This window comes from Panthera pardus, unplaced genomic scaffold, assembly GCF_024362965.1.
Source record: "Panthera pardus isolate Hobbes unplaced genomic scaffold, ASM2436296v1 HiC_scaffold_2, whole genome shotgun sequence".
Taxonomy (NCBI): domain Eukaryota; kingdom Metazoa; phylum Chordata; class Mammalia; order Carnivora; family Felidae; genus Panthera; species Panthera pardus.
This window is the reverse complement of record NW_026526765.1, coordinates 127,534,780-127,552,558: the sequence shown is the minus strand read 5'-3', so window position 1 is coordinate 127,552,558 and position 17,779 is coordinate 127,534,780. Positions and strand designations below refer to the sequence as shown.

The window sequence follows — 17,779 nt, the reverse complement described above, 5'->3', positions numbered from 1 at the left end:
TAGGCCAGGGGCTGGGAGGAAACAGGTGTCTGCAAAGGCCGAGGGGAAAGAGTGATTTGCATGGGGTTGAAAATTCCCCTCCCTCTTGGGTTTTCCAGCACAGAGCCTTTGAACCTTTCTCCACCTAAAAATAGAGTTAAATCATCAAAAGGCCGTTGATGCCAGCAGGCCTTGCTGGCTACTGGTTGTGCATGGCTCTGGGTTCGAGCCCAGGGGCCTCTGCAGGCAGCTCTGAGGCCTGACTGGCATCACCTGCCCTCAAGTCCTGGGCTCCAGGAGGCCCTCAAGTCCTGGGCTCCAGGAGGGCTGAGGAAGTCCTCACTGCCTTGAACTGTCGCCAAGGACAAGCTTTTCCTCCCACAGCAGGCTGGAGTGCAGCCTGTGAGGTTTCCCTTGTCCCCTAAGTGAGGAGGCTGAGCCATAGCCGGCATAAATTCCAAGTGATCGTGGGGCCGAGAGGAAACCATCAATGAAAGCTTCCAAATTATTTGGCTCATGAGAAGGCAGAGATGAAAAGCAACGATTTGGCGGCAGATAACGTTAACACTAAATCTCCTCTCTGGGCTGTTCCCCTCTCTTTCTGTGAATGGGTTGGAGAGGCGGGCCTTTAGAGTCTGCTGGGCCTGGGGACCAAGGGCTTTGGTCGCCCTGGTGAAAGGGGATCTGGGAGTCCCAACTCTCCAGTACTCTAAAGTAAGACACCTGTGGCGTAGTTGTCAGTCTGGCCCACGGTCCCAGCTACAGTGTTTGCAAATTGATGTGCATGGTACATTCCCCTCCCTGGTGGGGAACCCTTGGTTCCCTTTGTCTCTTCATCTCTGAATGTGGACAGTGATGGCATGGGGGATTTGAGGGCCAGGAGTATATAGCATAGCAGCAGTACCAACACCTAGTTAAGCCAAAAGCCACAGAAAGGGCTGGGCTTGGGTTTATGCCAGGTGGACGACTGGCCCTGTGATGACCTTCCAGGGGCTGCACTTCCCAGTGCACCCGAAGGTATAAATCTCAGAGCCTCATCTACACTGGAGTAAGGTGCTGTAGGGCAGAAAAAAGTGTTCGGATCAGGAGTCAGGACCCTGGACAGGGCTGAGGCCTTGAGACCCAGCTTCCCCTCTGGCCTGTAACCAGTGGGTGGCCTCCCTCAGCCAGAGTGGGGGGTGGGGGGGGGAAGTACAGGTCTCAGTACTGGAGGTGAAGGGACAGGCCCCGGGATTCTTGAGAGGCTGGATTTTTGGTGAAAGTGAACCAAGTCTGAAGTTGGCCCCTTTGGTAGTAGAAGGAAAAGGTAGTGTTGACCCCAAGGACACAGGCTGCCCCCTTCCTCTGTTCTGTCTGCCTATAGGATCCCAACAAAGCTGAGATTTGTCGCTTAAGGCTTAAGTCCTGAAGGAGTAGAAGGGATTAGCCTGCCCTGGGAAGGTGGTACTAGTGTATAAACCATGCTGAGGCCTTGGATTTCTGGCCTGGCTTGTCTGACCAGATGGTATAACCATTATTGGTGCTTAACACTTTGTGGGACCTATTTCTGAGAATCTGATGGAATCCCATAGATTATTCTTTTAAATACTAATACCGGGCCCCCATCCCACCTCACCCCCAGGAATTCTGACTTAAATGGCCTGGAGTGTAGTCCCAAGTATCTGTTCTTTTTTAAAGCCCTTTTGTTGGTCTACTGCCACAGACCTTTCTCCTTAATTTACTAAGACAGGAGGTCCTGGCTTGATCCTTCCTGGAAGGACCCTGAGGTTAAAGGAGGAAGAGGAGGCTTTCCAGCCTGTTTCAGTGAACTAAGCAAAAGCAGGGAGTGTGGTTGAGGGCAGGCCCCCAGGTGACCCCTACTCACATAGTGGCCAGGGGGACAGACAGGTTTCCATCGCCCTGGCCGAGCTGTGAAGGAGTTCTGGAGGAGAAATGAGGCCAGCCCCCTGGGTTGGAGGCTGCTGTTTGAGGCTGTGTCTTCCTCAGGCCTGGGCAGAAAGGTAGAAGGAAGGGCAAGCCGAGTGGTGGGGTTTCCCCCCCAGACAGGGTTTTCAGGAAGTCTGAGTCCCCGGAAATCAGCCAGTGGGCAGGGACATGGGTCTCCAGGACCCAAGAGCTACTGATAATGATTAAACTCAGCAAGCACTTGAGAACGCCTGATAGGCCCAGCTGAGTGCTAGGGGTACAGAAAATGCAGGCCCTGTCCCCGGGGAACTGGTCCTTTGACTGGCAGCAGGATGCAGGTGCTACACAGGAAAGTGTCCGTTATGGGAGGTGCAGCCAGCTTTGCCACTGAGGAGCTCTGTGACTTTGGGCAAGTGACTCTATCTCCCTGAGCCTGCAAGTCGTTATCTGTAGAGCCCTGTCATGGAGTTTCTGTTCAGTAGATAGGACTGTCCTTTGCTGAGGCCTCTGAAGCCTGAAGGTGGAGGAGATCCCAGAAATAACTGGAGGTAAAACTGGCCTCCCTGGGGTCAAAGCCTTGATGGTCCCAGAACAGGGTAGGTAGGAATTGGGACCTGACCGTCAGCTTCCTTTGCAGGCCCTGGTGACAAATCAGTATATCCCTAGAGGAGAGAATAGGGCCTCTCTGCGGGTTCCACAGGGGCCCTTCACCAATGCTCAGCTTCTTGCCCTAGGGGAAGAAGGGGCATGCCAGAAAAAAGTGATTCTTGTGAACAGTTTCTGTCACCACTGAGGTGTCTGCCAGAACCAGTGTCCGTGAAAGTTCCTATAGAAGTCTCCCCCACCCCTTCCGAAAAAGCAGCAAGTGAAGAGCAAGGATGAAGCTTATTGGCTTGACCTGTTGTTTCTAAAAATGGGACCCTTCTACCTTGGGTGAAGGCACGGGTAGCCAGAATGTGTTGCTGAGATGCAAAACCACAGGATAAATAAGATGTTTTCCTGGAGTACAGGTGCTATGCAGGTGTTTGAAATGACAGATTTTATATTAAAACAGTGATGGCATATATTGTAACAAAATGCCCATAATCTTGAGAGGTCAAACAGGAGAAATCGAAAAAGGTTTCATGTTTGCCCTGTGGTCTTAAGCTATGTTTATAGCCAGCGGCTCCTCTGCCGCCCCATGAGGCAGTAAGGCAGCCAGGCGGGCGATAAAGGGGAGCCCTTCCACTGGATTAAGTGCCTACTTTCTGAGACCCTCACCGCCTTCCTCTGGGGTGGGGGGCAGAATCCACTGCTAGTATAGTTGGAAACACCACTGCTCCCACCAGCTGGAAATTCCTCCTGGCCTCTGGGGCTTCTCTTGCAAAAGAAATGTGTGTAATAAATTCTTTAAAGAGCAGGAAGTGCTGTTATCCTTGTGAAAGAGAAAGAGGGTGTGTGTGAGAGAGACAGAGACAGAGAGAGAGGAGGGGGGAGAAGTGTCTGACCAAATTAACCTAGTGGTAGCTTGGATGGGACTGGGCAGAGTGTGGCTACGCTCAGAGTGCTTCTCTGATGTTTTATGCCTAATTTAAGTTTGTTCTTGGCTTGAGATATTTTTATCGTGTTCCAGCCCAAGAAAGAGTTCTTTTTTTTTCTCATATAAAAGTATCCTATTTATCTCAATGACAACTATAAAGGAATTAAACTACACACTAATAAAAATATTTAATTGATAAAAATTCAAACAAAAATTCCCAAAAAAGTAGTAAGGCCAAGGAAATACCCTCATCAATTAATCTCAAAACTTCACTGTAAAAGTAGTCTAAAAAATTTTCATTGCAAAAACCTCATATAACGTTACCTACTATTATCAGTATTATCACTAATTACCACTTGACTACATTTTATATCATCTAGTCTAGCACAAGAAGAAAAGTTATTGAAGATCAAAACACATGCATATGCTTCTTCAATATCAAAGTATTATCTGTATTATTAGGAACTTCAGGTTTATAAGCAAAGGGTTCTGATCAAATAAACTGACCCAAAGAGTCTTAACAATCCCCTCAGCCTATGAACTGGTCTTCTTTCTGACTCTAGGCCCTGGCCTCTCTTTTCTTAGAGCATTTTCTTTTTTTTTTTTAATTAATTAATTAATTAATTAATTAATTTTAATTTTATTTTTTAAAATTTACATCCAAATTAGTTAGCATATAGTGCAACAATGATTTCAGGGGTGGATTCCTTAATGCCTGTTACCCATTTAGCCCATCCCCCCTCCCACAACCCAACCAGTAATCCTCAGTTTGTTCTCCATATTTATGAGTCTCTTCTGTTTTGTCCCCCTCCCTGTTTTTATACTATTTTTGCTTCCCTTCCCTTATGTTCATCTGTTTTGTCTCTTAAAGTCCTCATATGAGTGAAGTCATATGATTTTTGTCTTTCTCTGACTAATTTCACTTAGCATAATACCCTCTAGTTCCATCCACGTAGTTGCAGATGGCAAGATGTCGTTCTTTTTGATTGCCGAGTAATACTCCATTGTATATATATATCACATCTTCTTTATCCATTCATGCATCGATGGACATTTGGGCTCTTTCCATACTTTGGCTATTGTTGATAGTGCTGCTATAAACATGGGGGTGCATGTGTCCCTTCGACACAGCACACCTGTATCCCGTGGATAAATGCCTAGTAGTGCAATTGCTGGGTCATAGGGTACTTCTATTTTTAGTTTTTTGAGGAACCTCCACACTGTTTTCCAGAGTGGCTGCACCAGCTTGCATTCCCAAAGAAAAAGTTCTTAAAAGAAGAAATATCTGGCTGGTTCCTTGGCAGTATTGCAGTGATTAAAGTACAATGCAGGCCTCAAATGAGTGGTTTACTTCTTTGAGTCTCAGTTTTCTCTGTCTGTAAAATGGGGGTAATATGAATTAGGTGAGGTTAAGCGTGTGTGTGTGTGTGTGTGTGTGTGTGTGTGTGTGTATGTGTGTATGTGTATGTATATATCACGTACAAAAAGCATTTAGCATGCACCTTGTTTTAACAGGACAATGACTTTTCAACATAAGCTATTGTTTCTAAAGAGATGAAGTGCTCAGAAAAAGCAATTGTGATTTAAAATGAGGTATTTGGAGGGTGCCTGGGTGGCTCAGTCAGTTAAGCATCCAACTTCACCTCAGGTCATGATCTCGCAGTCCATGAGTTTGAACCCTGTGTCAGGCTCTGTGCTGACAGTTCAGAGCCTGGAGCCTGCTTTGGATTCTGTCTCCCTCTCTCTCTGTCCTTCCCCTGCTTGCATTCTCTCTCTCTCTCTCTCTCTCCCCCTCAAAAATAAACAAACATTAAATAAATAAACAAACAAAACGAGGTATTTGGTGGTAATTTCACTTGGCTTTTTCAAGACAGACCCTCCATTTTGGGGGAGATTAGGAGGAGGGTGCCACTCCTACCTTTACTCCTAATGTGGGCAGAGGTCAAGGAGAGGCAGGCACTCTTGGCCAAAGCTGTTTTCATTGGCTTTGGGACAGTGACCAAGACCAGTTCCTAAAGTCCACCTGGAGGGACCTTTCAGTTCAGCCCCCTGCCTCCACTCTCCCTACTAGGCAGGACAGGAAGCTTCAGAGTTTAATCATACTTAGACAAATCCTGGGGTTCATTCATTCATTCATTCATTTGTTGTAAACCATTTCTTTTTCATTTTCTTTTTCTTGTTTTTTTTTTTTTTTGAGAGAGAGAGGGGGCAAATGAGTGAGGGTGGAGTGAGAGAGAGAGAGAGAGAGAGAGAGAGAGAGAGAGAGAAGTGGGGCTCACCCAGTTCAGGGCTTGAGCTTGCAAACTGTGATTTCATGTCCTGAGCCAAAGTCAGATGCTTAACTGGCTGAGCCATCCAGGTGCCCTGTTGTACCCCATTTCTTGAGTACCTGGTGCATGCCAGGCACTGTGCTGTAGAGAGGCACCATGATAAACCAGACACATGCAGTCTCTGCTTTTCTCAGCTTAATTACTAGAGGAGATGGACATTAAACAAATTATTACACAAATAATCATATATTATAATTATGACAAGTGCTGGAACCTTTCCTTAAGTAACTGAACTTCCTCTTGATGTCTCTTGATCTGAAATACTCTCTGATACAATAATTCCCCCTTGAGAAAAGGAAACAGGCCAAGGTCCCAGGATGAAATATTCAAATAACATCCACAAGTCTTGTGATCACATACGAAATACGAGAGCTCTGTGCATAGCATAGTGAAAGTTGCCTGTTGTCACTGTCTTTGCTTCAGGAGGTCATACCAGACTCCACTGATGGTTTCTGGCAGAGTCTGTTTGGGGTTCTTCCTGGGGAAGTAGGTGTGGAAAACCAGACAGATGGCTCAGTGGCTGTAGTCTTCAGTCTCAGGAAAAGGAAATGGAGTTCAAGGCCATGTGCATTGTTGCTAGATCTGGGGAGAACACGGTCTTCGGCTCCCTCCAGAGCCATGTTGGCACTTTGGCATTCAGACTGGTTATTAAACATTCTTCATACTGTTTGAAGTTTTAGACCTTTAACCATTCTTCATACTGTTTGAAGAAGCTACAATTAACATCTCCCAGGCAGCTCAGAACTTGGTTGCTAGGCAGCAGACCTTTAAAGACAATTTGTCATTTTCTGCCATAAGAGAAAAAATAGTAAACATTCACATTCTTGGAAAATTGCTGTTTTCCAACTTCCAACTTTCTCGCCATGACAAGGCCTCCAGTTCATCAGCGTCCATTTTATTCTTTATTTAGTTTTCATAAATAATTCAAAGGCATTTTAGGAGAGTAATTGAGCTTCTTTCAATCCTGTTTAGAACAAAAAGGATGTTTGGGTGATAGTTGGGTTGCCATATTTGTGGGCAGGTTTTATATAAATGCACAGAGGCTCCTTTGGAAGGTACAGAGTACCAAGGTGCCCAGCTTATATGTAGCCTTGGGCAGTAACCCAAGAAAGTGGTGGTAGATTCGTGAAAGGCTTTTGAGTCATTCAGCCTTTGTTGGCACCTCACATGTGCTAGGCCCTATGTACACTGTTGGGCCCCAGCCTGTGACCCAGCTGGACCTCACTGAACTCACTTCCTTCATGTGGGGGCTATGGAGTAGGAAACCAGGGGATTCCAATACAGGACCTGTGGGAGTTCACAGGAAGCCCAGAACCCAGCCTGGGATCCGGGAAGGTTTCCCAGAGCACATGTGGACCCGTCTGAGACCTCCAAGATGAAACAGGCCAGCCCCACTTTGGCAAGAGACAAGAGCGTCCCAGCAGGGTCCTCCCATGTGCCAAGAGTGAAAAGTGCTCAGGAGACTGAAGTGTATTTGTGTGGCCACAGGGCCTGGTAGGCCCTACAGCTCAGCCTGAGGGAACAGTGGAAGGCCATTCAAGGGCTTGGAGTTTGCAAAGACCACCATCTAATTTACATAGTCCAGCGTTTGGGGAAGCTATCTGATTTGGCTTCTGTGCAGGCAATGAGCAAGTGGCCAGAAGGGGCAGAGGGGCTGTGGGGGGAGTGTTGGGTGGCTCATGGGCTAGGATCCTGTGCCACTTGCAGCATATAGGACCTTGTGTAGGTTATTTAACTAACTTTAGTTTCAGAATAGGGATGATGGTAGCATCTACCTCACAGAGTTAGTGTAAGGACTCAAATTAATTGAAGAACTGCCTTTAGACTGGTGCTGAATACCCAGTGCTCCTTAAGTGCTGGCTGCTACTATTAGGATATTGCTCCCCTGCCTGAATTTCCATCAGTCCCCTGCCCAAAAGGACCACTGTGTCCAGTCTGCCACCTGCTACCTAAGTGACCTAGGATGAAACTTGGAACTGTCTTGGGGCTAGTCCCTCTCTCTTTCTCTCTCTCTCTCTCTCTCCCCCTTTCTCCCTCCCTCCTGAATCTCTGATCCAGTTGAGCCTGGGATCCCTTCCTGCAGAGTTCCAGTGCCACTCCTGTTCCTACCTCAGGGCCACCTCTCCCCTGCTGGTGTGGCTTGACATTCTGGCTTCCCAGACTCCAGCTTGGGTAGTGTGCTGGTCCTTAGGCTTTGAGCCCTGCTTGGGGATTTCAACTCTGCATATATCCGTGAGGTATCTCACCCTGTTAGTGCGTGTTCAAAAAGCTCTGCCAAGGGGCGCCTGGGTGGCTCAGTCGGTTATGCGTCCGACTTCAGCTCAGGTCACGATCTTGCGGTCCGTGAGTTCGAGCCCCACGTAGGGCTCTGGGCTGATGGCACAGAGCCTGGAGCCTGCTTCTGATTCTGTGTCTCCCTCTCTCTCTCTGCCCCTCCCCCGTTCGTGCTCTGTCTCTCTCTGTCTCAAAAATAAAAAACGTTAAAAAAAAAAAAAAAGCTCTGCCAAGGAGCCAGCTGGGGGTCTCAGACTCCTCAGATAATTCCCCAGAGAGGGCCATTCATTCATTCTTTCATTCATTCATTTCATCACTATTTACTAAACACCTGCTAGGTGGCAGTCTTTATGCCAGGCACTGAGAACATAGCAGAACACAGGACTGCTTTGGCAGGGGAGATGGCAACAAACAAACCACAGGAGCACACCAGTTAATTGTGGGGGTGTTAAGTGCTGGGACGAGAGGCAGGATAACAGGGTGGAACATGGCTCTGTGGGGCAGTTGGTGCTCCCTGAGTCAAGGTGATCAGGGAAAGGAATCCTGAAAGAGATGATGCTTATACTATAGCACAGGATGAGAGAACTGCAAAAGGTTTCAGGCTTACCCGTGCCTTTTTGGAGGGGCACTTAGTGACTGTAGTGAAGGGTTGATTTCTGGAGCAAGGTGATACGCCCTCTGGGTGGGAGGCTCCCCATGGCATTGGAGTGACAGGGCTTCGACCTATACCACTTGGCTTACCTGGATCAGGAGAATTTGGAGGCAGTGACGAGCTGACTATGGGTTCCATTCACCCCACCAGGTCCTGTCCTGGGGCCCAGAGGGGAATAGCCCAGCTCCAGCCCTGCTGGGCTCGTAAGAGGCCTTAGCTGGGAAAGACCCAAGCCAGCAAAGGGGGACTTGTGAAGGACAGACAGCACAGAAGCACCCACTGCCTGAGTTTGTGTTCTTGTATCAGCTGCCTTACTGCTTGCTAATAAGATATGCAAATTATCAGGGCTGTGAAATCTTCCCCACATTTCATCTTCTGCTTAATTAGCATTTAATCGTAATCTCGTTTTAATTTTTTCACACTGGCACCCTAATTAAATGTTAGGGTGTTAGTCTTAACAATTAAATTATATTGGCAAATAGAGTCTTCAAGAAACTTGACCTTTTTCAAGCCAGGGCGCTCTCTAGCTAGATGCAAATGTTAATTAGATTTCTGGACGATGTTGCCTCGAGCCCCCTTGGTGCACCCATTTCAGTTGTTTTCTTGCTGTTGTGGCCCTAGATTCAAATGAGACACACACAGCCAAGTGATTTGGGCCCCTGGCAGGCAGAGGTTGCCACTGAACGGGTTGGTCATGAACCCCTGGAAGGCCAGTGATGCTGGTTTTTCTGGGGAGTGTTTGGTTTGGAATTTGGTCAGAGGCCTAGAAAACTCATTGAAGTGGTTTCTCAATTTGTGATTCTGATTTGATAATCACTGGGAAAGTTGGTGCCTAAGCAAGTCACATAGTGTCTGGAGCTGCCACCAGGTCCTGCAATATCCCTTTGTGGGAGGCCACAGTGAGGTCAGGCAACTGGACAAGAGAGGCATTGCTGGTGTCAGCTGGGGCTGGGCTTGGAGATTGTTCCAGGGTGGAAGGCAGGGAATCGGAGTTGGGTGGGTGGGCAACAGACAGAACGTTGGGAAAAGCGGATTCCCCCTGAGTTCCCTGTAGCCCAGAAGAAAACCAGAGCATGAGGGTGCAGACATTCATGGCCTGGTCCTGAGAAGTTTTGGATGGGCTTGACTAAAGGAATGCAACCTTCTCTTCTTCTTACTCTGTCACACACAGAGGATGGTACTTTGTTGCCCCGGCTGAGCAGGAAACGCAGTGTCCTTGTTCTTGAGGGACGTTGGAGTCCCTGGCTCATGGGAAGCTATTCTCTGAGCTGCCCCTGGGGATTGGCCTCTCCCTCAGCTACTTATGTAAGATTCTGATATTTGCCTGGGGTTGGTGCCCTGTACTTCTTCACACCTCCATTTGAGCCTGTGATTGCAGTACTAACATAATTTTAAGTTTTTATTTATTGATTTTGAGAGAGAGAGAGAGAGAGAGAGATTGAGGACATGACCAGGGGAAGGGCAAAGAGAGAGAATCCCAAGCAGGTTCCATGCCGTCAGTTCAGGGTCTTGTACTCAGTACCATGAGATCATGGTCAGACGCCTAACTGACTGAGCCACCCAGGCGTGCCCCCACCCCCAGCTTTTTTAAGTTTTTATTTATTTATTAAAAAAATTTTTTTTAATGTTTGTTACTTTTGAGAGAGAGGGACAGAGCAGGGGAGGGCCAGAGATAAAGGGAGACACAGAAACTCAAACAGGTTCCAGGCTCTAGCTGTCAGCACAGAGCCTGACACGGGGTTTGAATTCACAAATCATGAGATCATGACCAGAGCTGAAGTCGGCCGCTTAACTGAGGCACCCAGGCACCCATTTATTTATTTATTTATTTATTTATTTAGAGATTGAGGACATGAGCAATGGAGCATAATTTTAAACCTTCAGTAGAAATTCCCCAAGCAGTCACTTAATGGCAGTATTGCATTCACAGAAGCCTTCCTACCATCTGATTTTTCCGTTAGGTTTTTGGCCTTTCTCAGCAAGTTTTTCCTCTTTCCTGAGTTCCACTCCCATCCATCATTCAAACTCTGTTCTTTAACAGATCAGAACACAGGTGAATTCCGTTCAGCACATTTATTGAACATCTCTGTGCAGAGCCCTGTGCTGAGTTCAGGGAAGGTGTGTTAATGTAATTATTGCTTTTGTGTTGGCTTCTTACTTTGAAGTAAAGTGGGGCAGTGCGGTGCGGACAGAAAGCCCACTGGAGTTGCATTTGCCTTTTCCTGCCCTGGCTGTGGAGCAGACCACCCTGAGGCACTCTTTCCACTCCTGCTCCTGACAGGTGTTCCGGACAGACTTGATCACAGCCATGAAGATTCCAGATTCCTGCCAGCTCAGCCCGGATGACTACTACATCCTGGCCGACCCATGGCGACAAGAATGGGAGAAGGGTGTGCAGGTGCCGGCTGGAGCAGAGGCCATTCCAGAGCCTGTGGTGAGGTAAGTTGGGCAGCCCAGGCTGGGAGACCCTAGACAGGGGAGGCTGGGACAAGGGACCTTTGTAGCCTGTCTCTGTTCTTAGATTCTTTGGTCCCACAAACCATTGAAAATTTCCAGAAATACTGGAAGTTTGCCTTTGAGGCTGAGGGCCCGGACTTGGGCTCAGCTCTGGAGCCAGATGACTTAGGTTCAAATTGCCACTCACATTCAGTCTGACATTGGGACAGAAACATAACCTCCCTGGGCCTTGGTCTCCTTGTCTGTGAAATGGGAATGCCGATGGTACATCTACCCCCTATGGTGGTTGAGATGACATAGGGAAACGACACCTGGAAGACATTTGGCATGGGACCTGGCTCACACAAGCACTCAGTAAAAACAGGCCATGAGTTGTCTTCACATCAGTCCCAACTGGGTCCCACAAGCAGGTCTTATCTGGGAAATCTCCAGGCTTTTAAATAGTCTTTAAGTCAGGAATAAGCCATGCTCTTGACTTGTTAACTCCTTTTTGAGAGTTCTAAGTGGGAGGGAGTTGAATGCTGACACACAGCAGATGCTCCGGAAGCAGTTACTTCCGGAATCCCAGGAGGATTCCCTGCCAGGGCAAGGTAGGAGCTAGGTCAGGGTATATCCTCTCCAGGCTTTGTAGCCTTCAGGTCTGTGGATCACAGAGACCTGTGGTGCCTCATGACTGTGGCCTTGCCTCCAGCAACAGAGGTCAGCCAAGTGATGCTTTCTGCATGCTACAAAACCCTCTAAGTCATGTCTCTGGGTAGAGGGACCTGATGTCCTGACCTCCCCGGCCCACCAGCACTCTTGGCCTTGGCAGCCCCATGGCTCTCACTTAGGCCCATTTTGACCAGGCCTGGGGCAAAGATTCCAGCCCTGACCTCCCTTGACATTGGCACTGTTGCTTTCCAGTAGCCACACCTCTGAGTGCCCGCCTGGTGCCAGACCTGTGCTGGACATGGAATTACAGAGGCAGATAAGACTCTGAACGCTGCTTATGTGCTCTGTGAGGACTGGGGGCTGGGCAGGGCTCATCCTGTGGCTGCTGAGGGCTGAGTGCTGGACCCTCTGACAGTCAGGGGAGCTCTAGTATTCTCTGGAAGGGAGAATATGTGGGATTTGGAGAGGAAATGTATTCTCCACATCCCCTCCCCAGGGCCAGAAATGTGGATTAAGCTCCTAGCCAGTTTGACACCTTTACATCTGCAGACTGTGCAGACTGAAGAACTACCACTAACCTATTTGAACTAGTTTTCTCCTCTGTAAAATGGGCCCGATAACAGTAGCTGCCTAATGGTGTGGCAGGGATGAAATGAGAATACACATGGCAAGGGCCCAGGGCAGTAAAGGGGAGGGGCAGGCCACCAGCTGGGCCGAGAGGGGATTCCTGATTAGGCTTGGCCCAGCTGTCTGTCCTCCCTCCTCGATGTCAATGTCAGGTGGTTCCGGAAACATCCAATGGCCTGGGTAATTAATTGCAGATGCTTCCATACCAGTAGCTTGGCTTCTGTCTGCCTGCATGGTGCTTTATCTGTTGACATCAAGAGGAGAGCACGTGTTCAGACTGCTCTGGCTTTTCTAGGTGCATTCCCTGCATATGCTCAGCTGCTCTAAGCTGACAGGAGCCAGGCACTCCCCTCCTGTCTGTGCTCTTTGGAGAGGATAGACTAGAGGTAGGGAGGGGCTGTTTCCTTTGCAAAGTCTTCCCTATCTCCCTCCAGCCCAGTCCCGCCATCTTCCAGGGCACCTCCCATTGCAAGGCCCTTATCTGGAAGCCAGCACAGCAACCACCATGGTCAGAACTATTAACAGCAGTGCTTCCTGAGGATTCACTGTGCTGAGCCTGCTATGTTCATCTTCTCATTTAATTACCATATCAGCCCTATAAAGTACATCTTACTGTCCCCATTTGATAGATGAGGAAGTTGGGAAATTCTGGGGAATTCCCTGTATGACCGCCAGGGCCTAGTGGGCTGGGCCAGGAAGTCACAAGCCAAGGGAACAAGCACTGGGTTGCCCCTGTGAGGCCCAGAGAGAGGCTGTGCCCCCATCATGCTGTCATGCTGGCTTTCATTGCTCTTTCCCCACTGCTACCCCAGCCCCCTCTGTCTCCCTTTTTGTCCATTCTTCCCTGGCCCTTTGGCAGGTCTGCCTACCTCATGGTCTGAAATTTATGTGGGTAATGAGAACCTGTCTCAGCCCCTGATCATGAATTGAGTGATGGCCTGTGCTGCTCCCTCATTGTGTCCAGAAGATTCAACCTAGGGCAAAACCAGCCTCTGGTGTAGGTATAGGCTTTTGAAGTAGAGACCCTCCCCCAGATTCCAGCCCAGGCCATCTGCCTTCTTCAGCTGATCTGTGTCCTGCTAGCTAACAGTCGAGACTGAGACCTTGGCTTAGGGTCAGGTGATCCCCAGCTGGTAGAGATAGCTTCTTCCATAGCCAGAGCCAGAAGAGGTGTAACACTTGAGGATGAGATCCCCAGGAAACACAGGAAATGCCTTTTCTGGTGTGAGCCCCTTAACCCTAGATTCTCAGAGAAAGAAAGGAACTTTCTGACTGAGAACACAGGTGTCGGTAGTTACACCAGTAGGTAGTAGGGCACTCTAAGGTTATATCCAAAACCTCATTGAGCATACGCTGGGGACACAAAGTAGCATCAAGACAAAATTAGTCTATGTTTTTAAAAAGTATTAATTCCAGTAAGATCTTTGTGAGGAAAAGCAGGATTTTATAGTACTAAGAGTATCAGTATTACATCTATTTGGAATGACCTATTTTACAGGGGGGGCTGGATGGAGTCACCATTAGTCATTACCTGAGGCCTTCCTTAATATGGGCCTCTCGTGTGGGAAAAGGTGGCACCAAGCACTTTCCCTTTCTCCTTACTCCCCTCAACCTTCTCTGAGCCTCCTTCCAGGTCTGGAGGCCATTTTCGCCTGTCTCCTTCATCCTTCCTGCCCCTCTGGCTGACACCTGGGGCATGTTCTGGAGCCCAGGAATCCTCCCCATAGCTCAGCCATGTCCCTGTGCCATCCTGCCCTCCCTTCCCGTGTCTGCGCTGAGTACAACCCCTGGCAGCCCTGCCTTCGACCCCAGGAGGCTCCTTGGGCAAGTAAGGGCCTCTCAGCCCCTGGGAGGGCTGGCCAGATGGAAGCCAGGCTCCACAGCAATAACCATGGCAACCCGTGGAGGGTGGGAAGAGCTGGCATTTTGAACTGGCATCAGGAACTGAGGGGCAGCACACAGCTGAGCCAAGAGGGGGAACTATGCCCTCCCCAGATAAAAAGCCCTCCAGTTCCATCTCAGAAGGAGCAAAGTGATATCTAGAGGTCTTAAAATACACACTCACACACCTGTAGTGCTTACTGTGTGTCAGGCACTGTTTTAAGAGCTTTCCACATATTCATCCATTTAGTTCTTATCAACCATAGAAAGTAGAGTACTGTTATTATTAGCTTATTTTTTTGGATGAGGTCACTGGTCACAGACAGGTTGGGCAGCTTGCCCAGATTACACAGTAAGTGGTAGATCAGGGGGCTCCTGGCTGGCTCAGTCGGTAGAGCATGCGACTCTTGATCTTAGGGTTGTGAGTTCTAGCCCCACGTTGGGGGTAGAGTTTACTTAAAAAACATAGTGTATCAGGACTTTGGGTCCACATTTTGCAGCCAGGACCCTTCAAATGTAGCTGCCTCAGGGAAAGCCATGACCCAAGGGAGGGCTGCCCTGGAGTATGATTCTGGGACTGTAGTAGGCCCATCCTTACTTATATCCAGGGGAGGAGGCCTCCATCTCGCAGTGGGGGAGGGGATACCATGGTGAGAGACTGACTGCTCAGGTTATGTCATATTTGAGGGAATGATAAGGTATGTGGGAGACACTGTCTTCTGGGAGTGTAGACCCTTTATGTGGAAAGGGCCACCATGAGCTACAGCAGTGTACCCAGGTAAGGCTCCTTCTCACCCTAGAGGAGACCCAGCCTCACTTTCCCCTGTGGGGACATGGGGATAATCTTGGCCTCTCCCTAGCCTTGAGGGGTATGCTGAAGGACCTGAAGCCCCACTCGCTCTTTCCCCCTTGTCCCACAGTGGCCAGCACTGGGCATTGCCCAGTGAGAGCACATAGGCTGACTCCTATAGGCCCAGGCGGGGCAGATCTAGATTATGGAGCTTTAGCTAAGGCCCAGATGCCTTCATGAGAGGACCAGTAGAGTGCTCTGGGCAGAATGGATGTTTATGGGATGTGCAGGACAATAGGTCAGCACCCACTCCCCACCCACACTCTGCCCTTTGGTCTGCTCTCCTGCTTACCCGTAGTGCTTTGAGTCTCTGCAGGGTGGGCAGGCAAGAAGAGGTAGTATAAGGAAGTAGCATCAAAAAATCACACTTGTCCAGCAGCTCCTCATCTGGGCTGGTCGACTCGCTGGAGGCTGCCAGACCCAGTAAGGCTGGCAGGCTGAGGATCCCTCCCCTCATAATACCCTCTCTTGATTTCCTAGGATTCTCCCGCCGCTGGAAGGCCCCCCTACCCAGGTGTCCCCTAGCAGCTCTGAACTTGGCGAGGGCTCCCAGCCTGATTGGCCTGGGGGCAGCCGCTATGACCTGGACGAGATTGATGCCTATTGGCTGGAGCTTATCAACTCGGAGCTCAAGGAGATGGGTAGGTGACCTGCCAGGCTAAGAGTGGGATCGGGGCAGGTCAGGCAGAGTTTTCTTCTGAATGCCACCCTCAGAAAGGTAGTGGGCACAACTGGGCTTTGGCACTGCATAGACAGGAGAAAGTCCCCGCCGTATTACTGATTGGAGAAGTTATTTGGTGTGTCTGTGCCTCATTTTCTGTAGCTGTCAGGTGAGTGCACTAATAGCATGCAATTTCCAGAGTTGTTGAGAATATTGTTAGTAAGCCTGACTATTATACGAAGAGTAAGTGAACACATTAATGAGTCTAGGATGATAAATGAGGCTGAGGACACTTGATATGGGCCACTACTATCTCCTAGGAAGGTTTCCCTGAGCCCCCTGCCATACACACAATTCAAGCAGTGGATTCCGCATGCACACAGCTGTACCCCAGAGATACTTCTGTGTTATCTGCATGTACACGTGTATGTGGTCACAAGCAGGGTGTCTAAAGTCAGAACACCATAACCAGCCCCAGGGGTCTTTGAGATTGAATGGTCCAGCCCATTCTGTTTCCAGATGTTGGAGCCCACGACAGTGGGTGCATTTTCCCAAGTCACACAGTAAGTGGGTGGAGACCCATCCACACGTCTGCCCTGATAGACCAGGCTCCTAACACCCTCCCCTGCTGTCCTCACAGAGAGGCCAGAGCTGGATGAGCTGACGCTAGAGCGTGTGCTGGAAGAGTTGGAAACCCAGTGCCACCAGAATATGGCACGGGCCATTGAGACACAGGAGGGGTTGGGCATTGAGTATGATGAGGACGTCGTCTGTGATGTGTGCCGTTCTCCTGAGGGCGAAGATGGCAACGAGATGGTCTTCTGTGACAAATGCAATGTCTGTGTGCACCAGGTGGGCATCCTCTCAATCATTCTCCCCCATGCTGCTTGGCCAGGCTGCTGCCTGGAACTGGTCATTCTCGCTGTAGGAATGCAGTAGCACTGTGGGCGTAGGCCCCTGAGAAGGGCAAGGGAGGAGAAGGGAACGGAATGAGTGCCCCATGGCTCAGTCCTGTCAGCCAGACTGGAGTGAATGTCCACTGGGTTCTCTTTCCATCCTTTTCCTGTGGGCCTCCATCAAATCCCCTCACTGAACACCCTACCCCCTGCCTCTGTGCCCCTCTTCCTCTGCTCCTCACCGTCCTGAACTTCTAAACAGGCAGCACCGTGCAGTGATGGAGAGCAAAGCCTGCAGCCAGGGTTCCTGATTTCAAATTGTGGCCCTGCCCTTTACAAACTATGTGACTTTGGGTAATTTCTTAATCTCTCTGGACCTCTATTTTCTCAGCTACAGATAAAAGTAATTTCTTGTGATGACTAAGATACTTCTAACGAGCTATTTGCTGAGAACAGTATAGTACGAGCTATAAGTATTTATCATTATTGATGTTATAAATCAGGAGTTGCCTGACATGCCCCCCTCTTGATCTTGGGCCCCAAAGCTCCCAGGTGTGGGGTGTTTCTGGGCTTTGTTTATAGAAGACTTGACTGGAACCCAGTGGATCCACTCTAGCACACACACGTACACACACACACGCACACACACATCTCCTTATCCACCGGTTCTGAAATATTTCCTAGGGAGCTCAGAGGGGCTTCATCACTTGTCTGTGTACCCCCCATTCATTCTTATCCTTATACCCAGTAGCTCTTAGATCCATAAGTCCTAGGCATGACCAGGAGGAGCCCCCTTCACAAATCTCTATGAAAAAAAGTAGAAAGCTCTGGGCCTTGTCCTCAGGTATCATAACATACCCAAATGTATGTTCAACTTGCAGGAGTTCATAGACACTTCTGAAATCCATCACTCACTATGAATCTCTGGCCAAAGTGACTTTCCTCCCAACAGAGGGCAGAGCTGAGCCCTTCCACAGAGGACTGGCATCTTTGCCTTAGAATCCTTCTGGAGGCCTCCTTACCAGAGCCTACTAGCAGTGTGGCCCTGTAGCTTCTAGCTCGGGCTGGGGCTGAGACCATTTGCAGCTGAACCCTGA

General features: G+C 49.1%; 1 protein-coding gene across 10 annotated transcripts in view; it reads left to right on the top strand.

Annotated features, from left to right (window-relative positions):
* Nucleotides 1–17,779, top strand: part of JADE2 (jade family PHD finger 2) — a 134,242-nt gene that overhangs the window by 94,752 nt on the left and 21,711 nt on the right. For all 10 annotated transcript variants that reach the window (XM_019421972.2, XM_019421969.2, XM_019421973.2 and 7 more), the window contains 3 exons: nt 10,941–11,098; nt 15,606–15,766; nt 16,427–16,638. In XM_019421972.2, the coding sequence (XP_019277517.1) occupies nt 10,941–11,098; nt 15,606–15,766; nt 16,427–16,638 (531 nt within the window). The remainder of the gene's footprint in view (nt 1–10,940; nt 11,099–15,605; nt 15,767–16,426; nt 16,639–17,779) is intronic.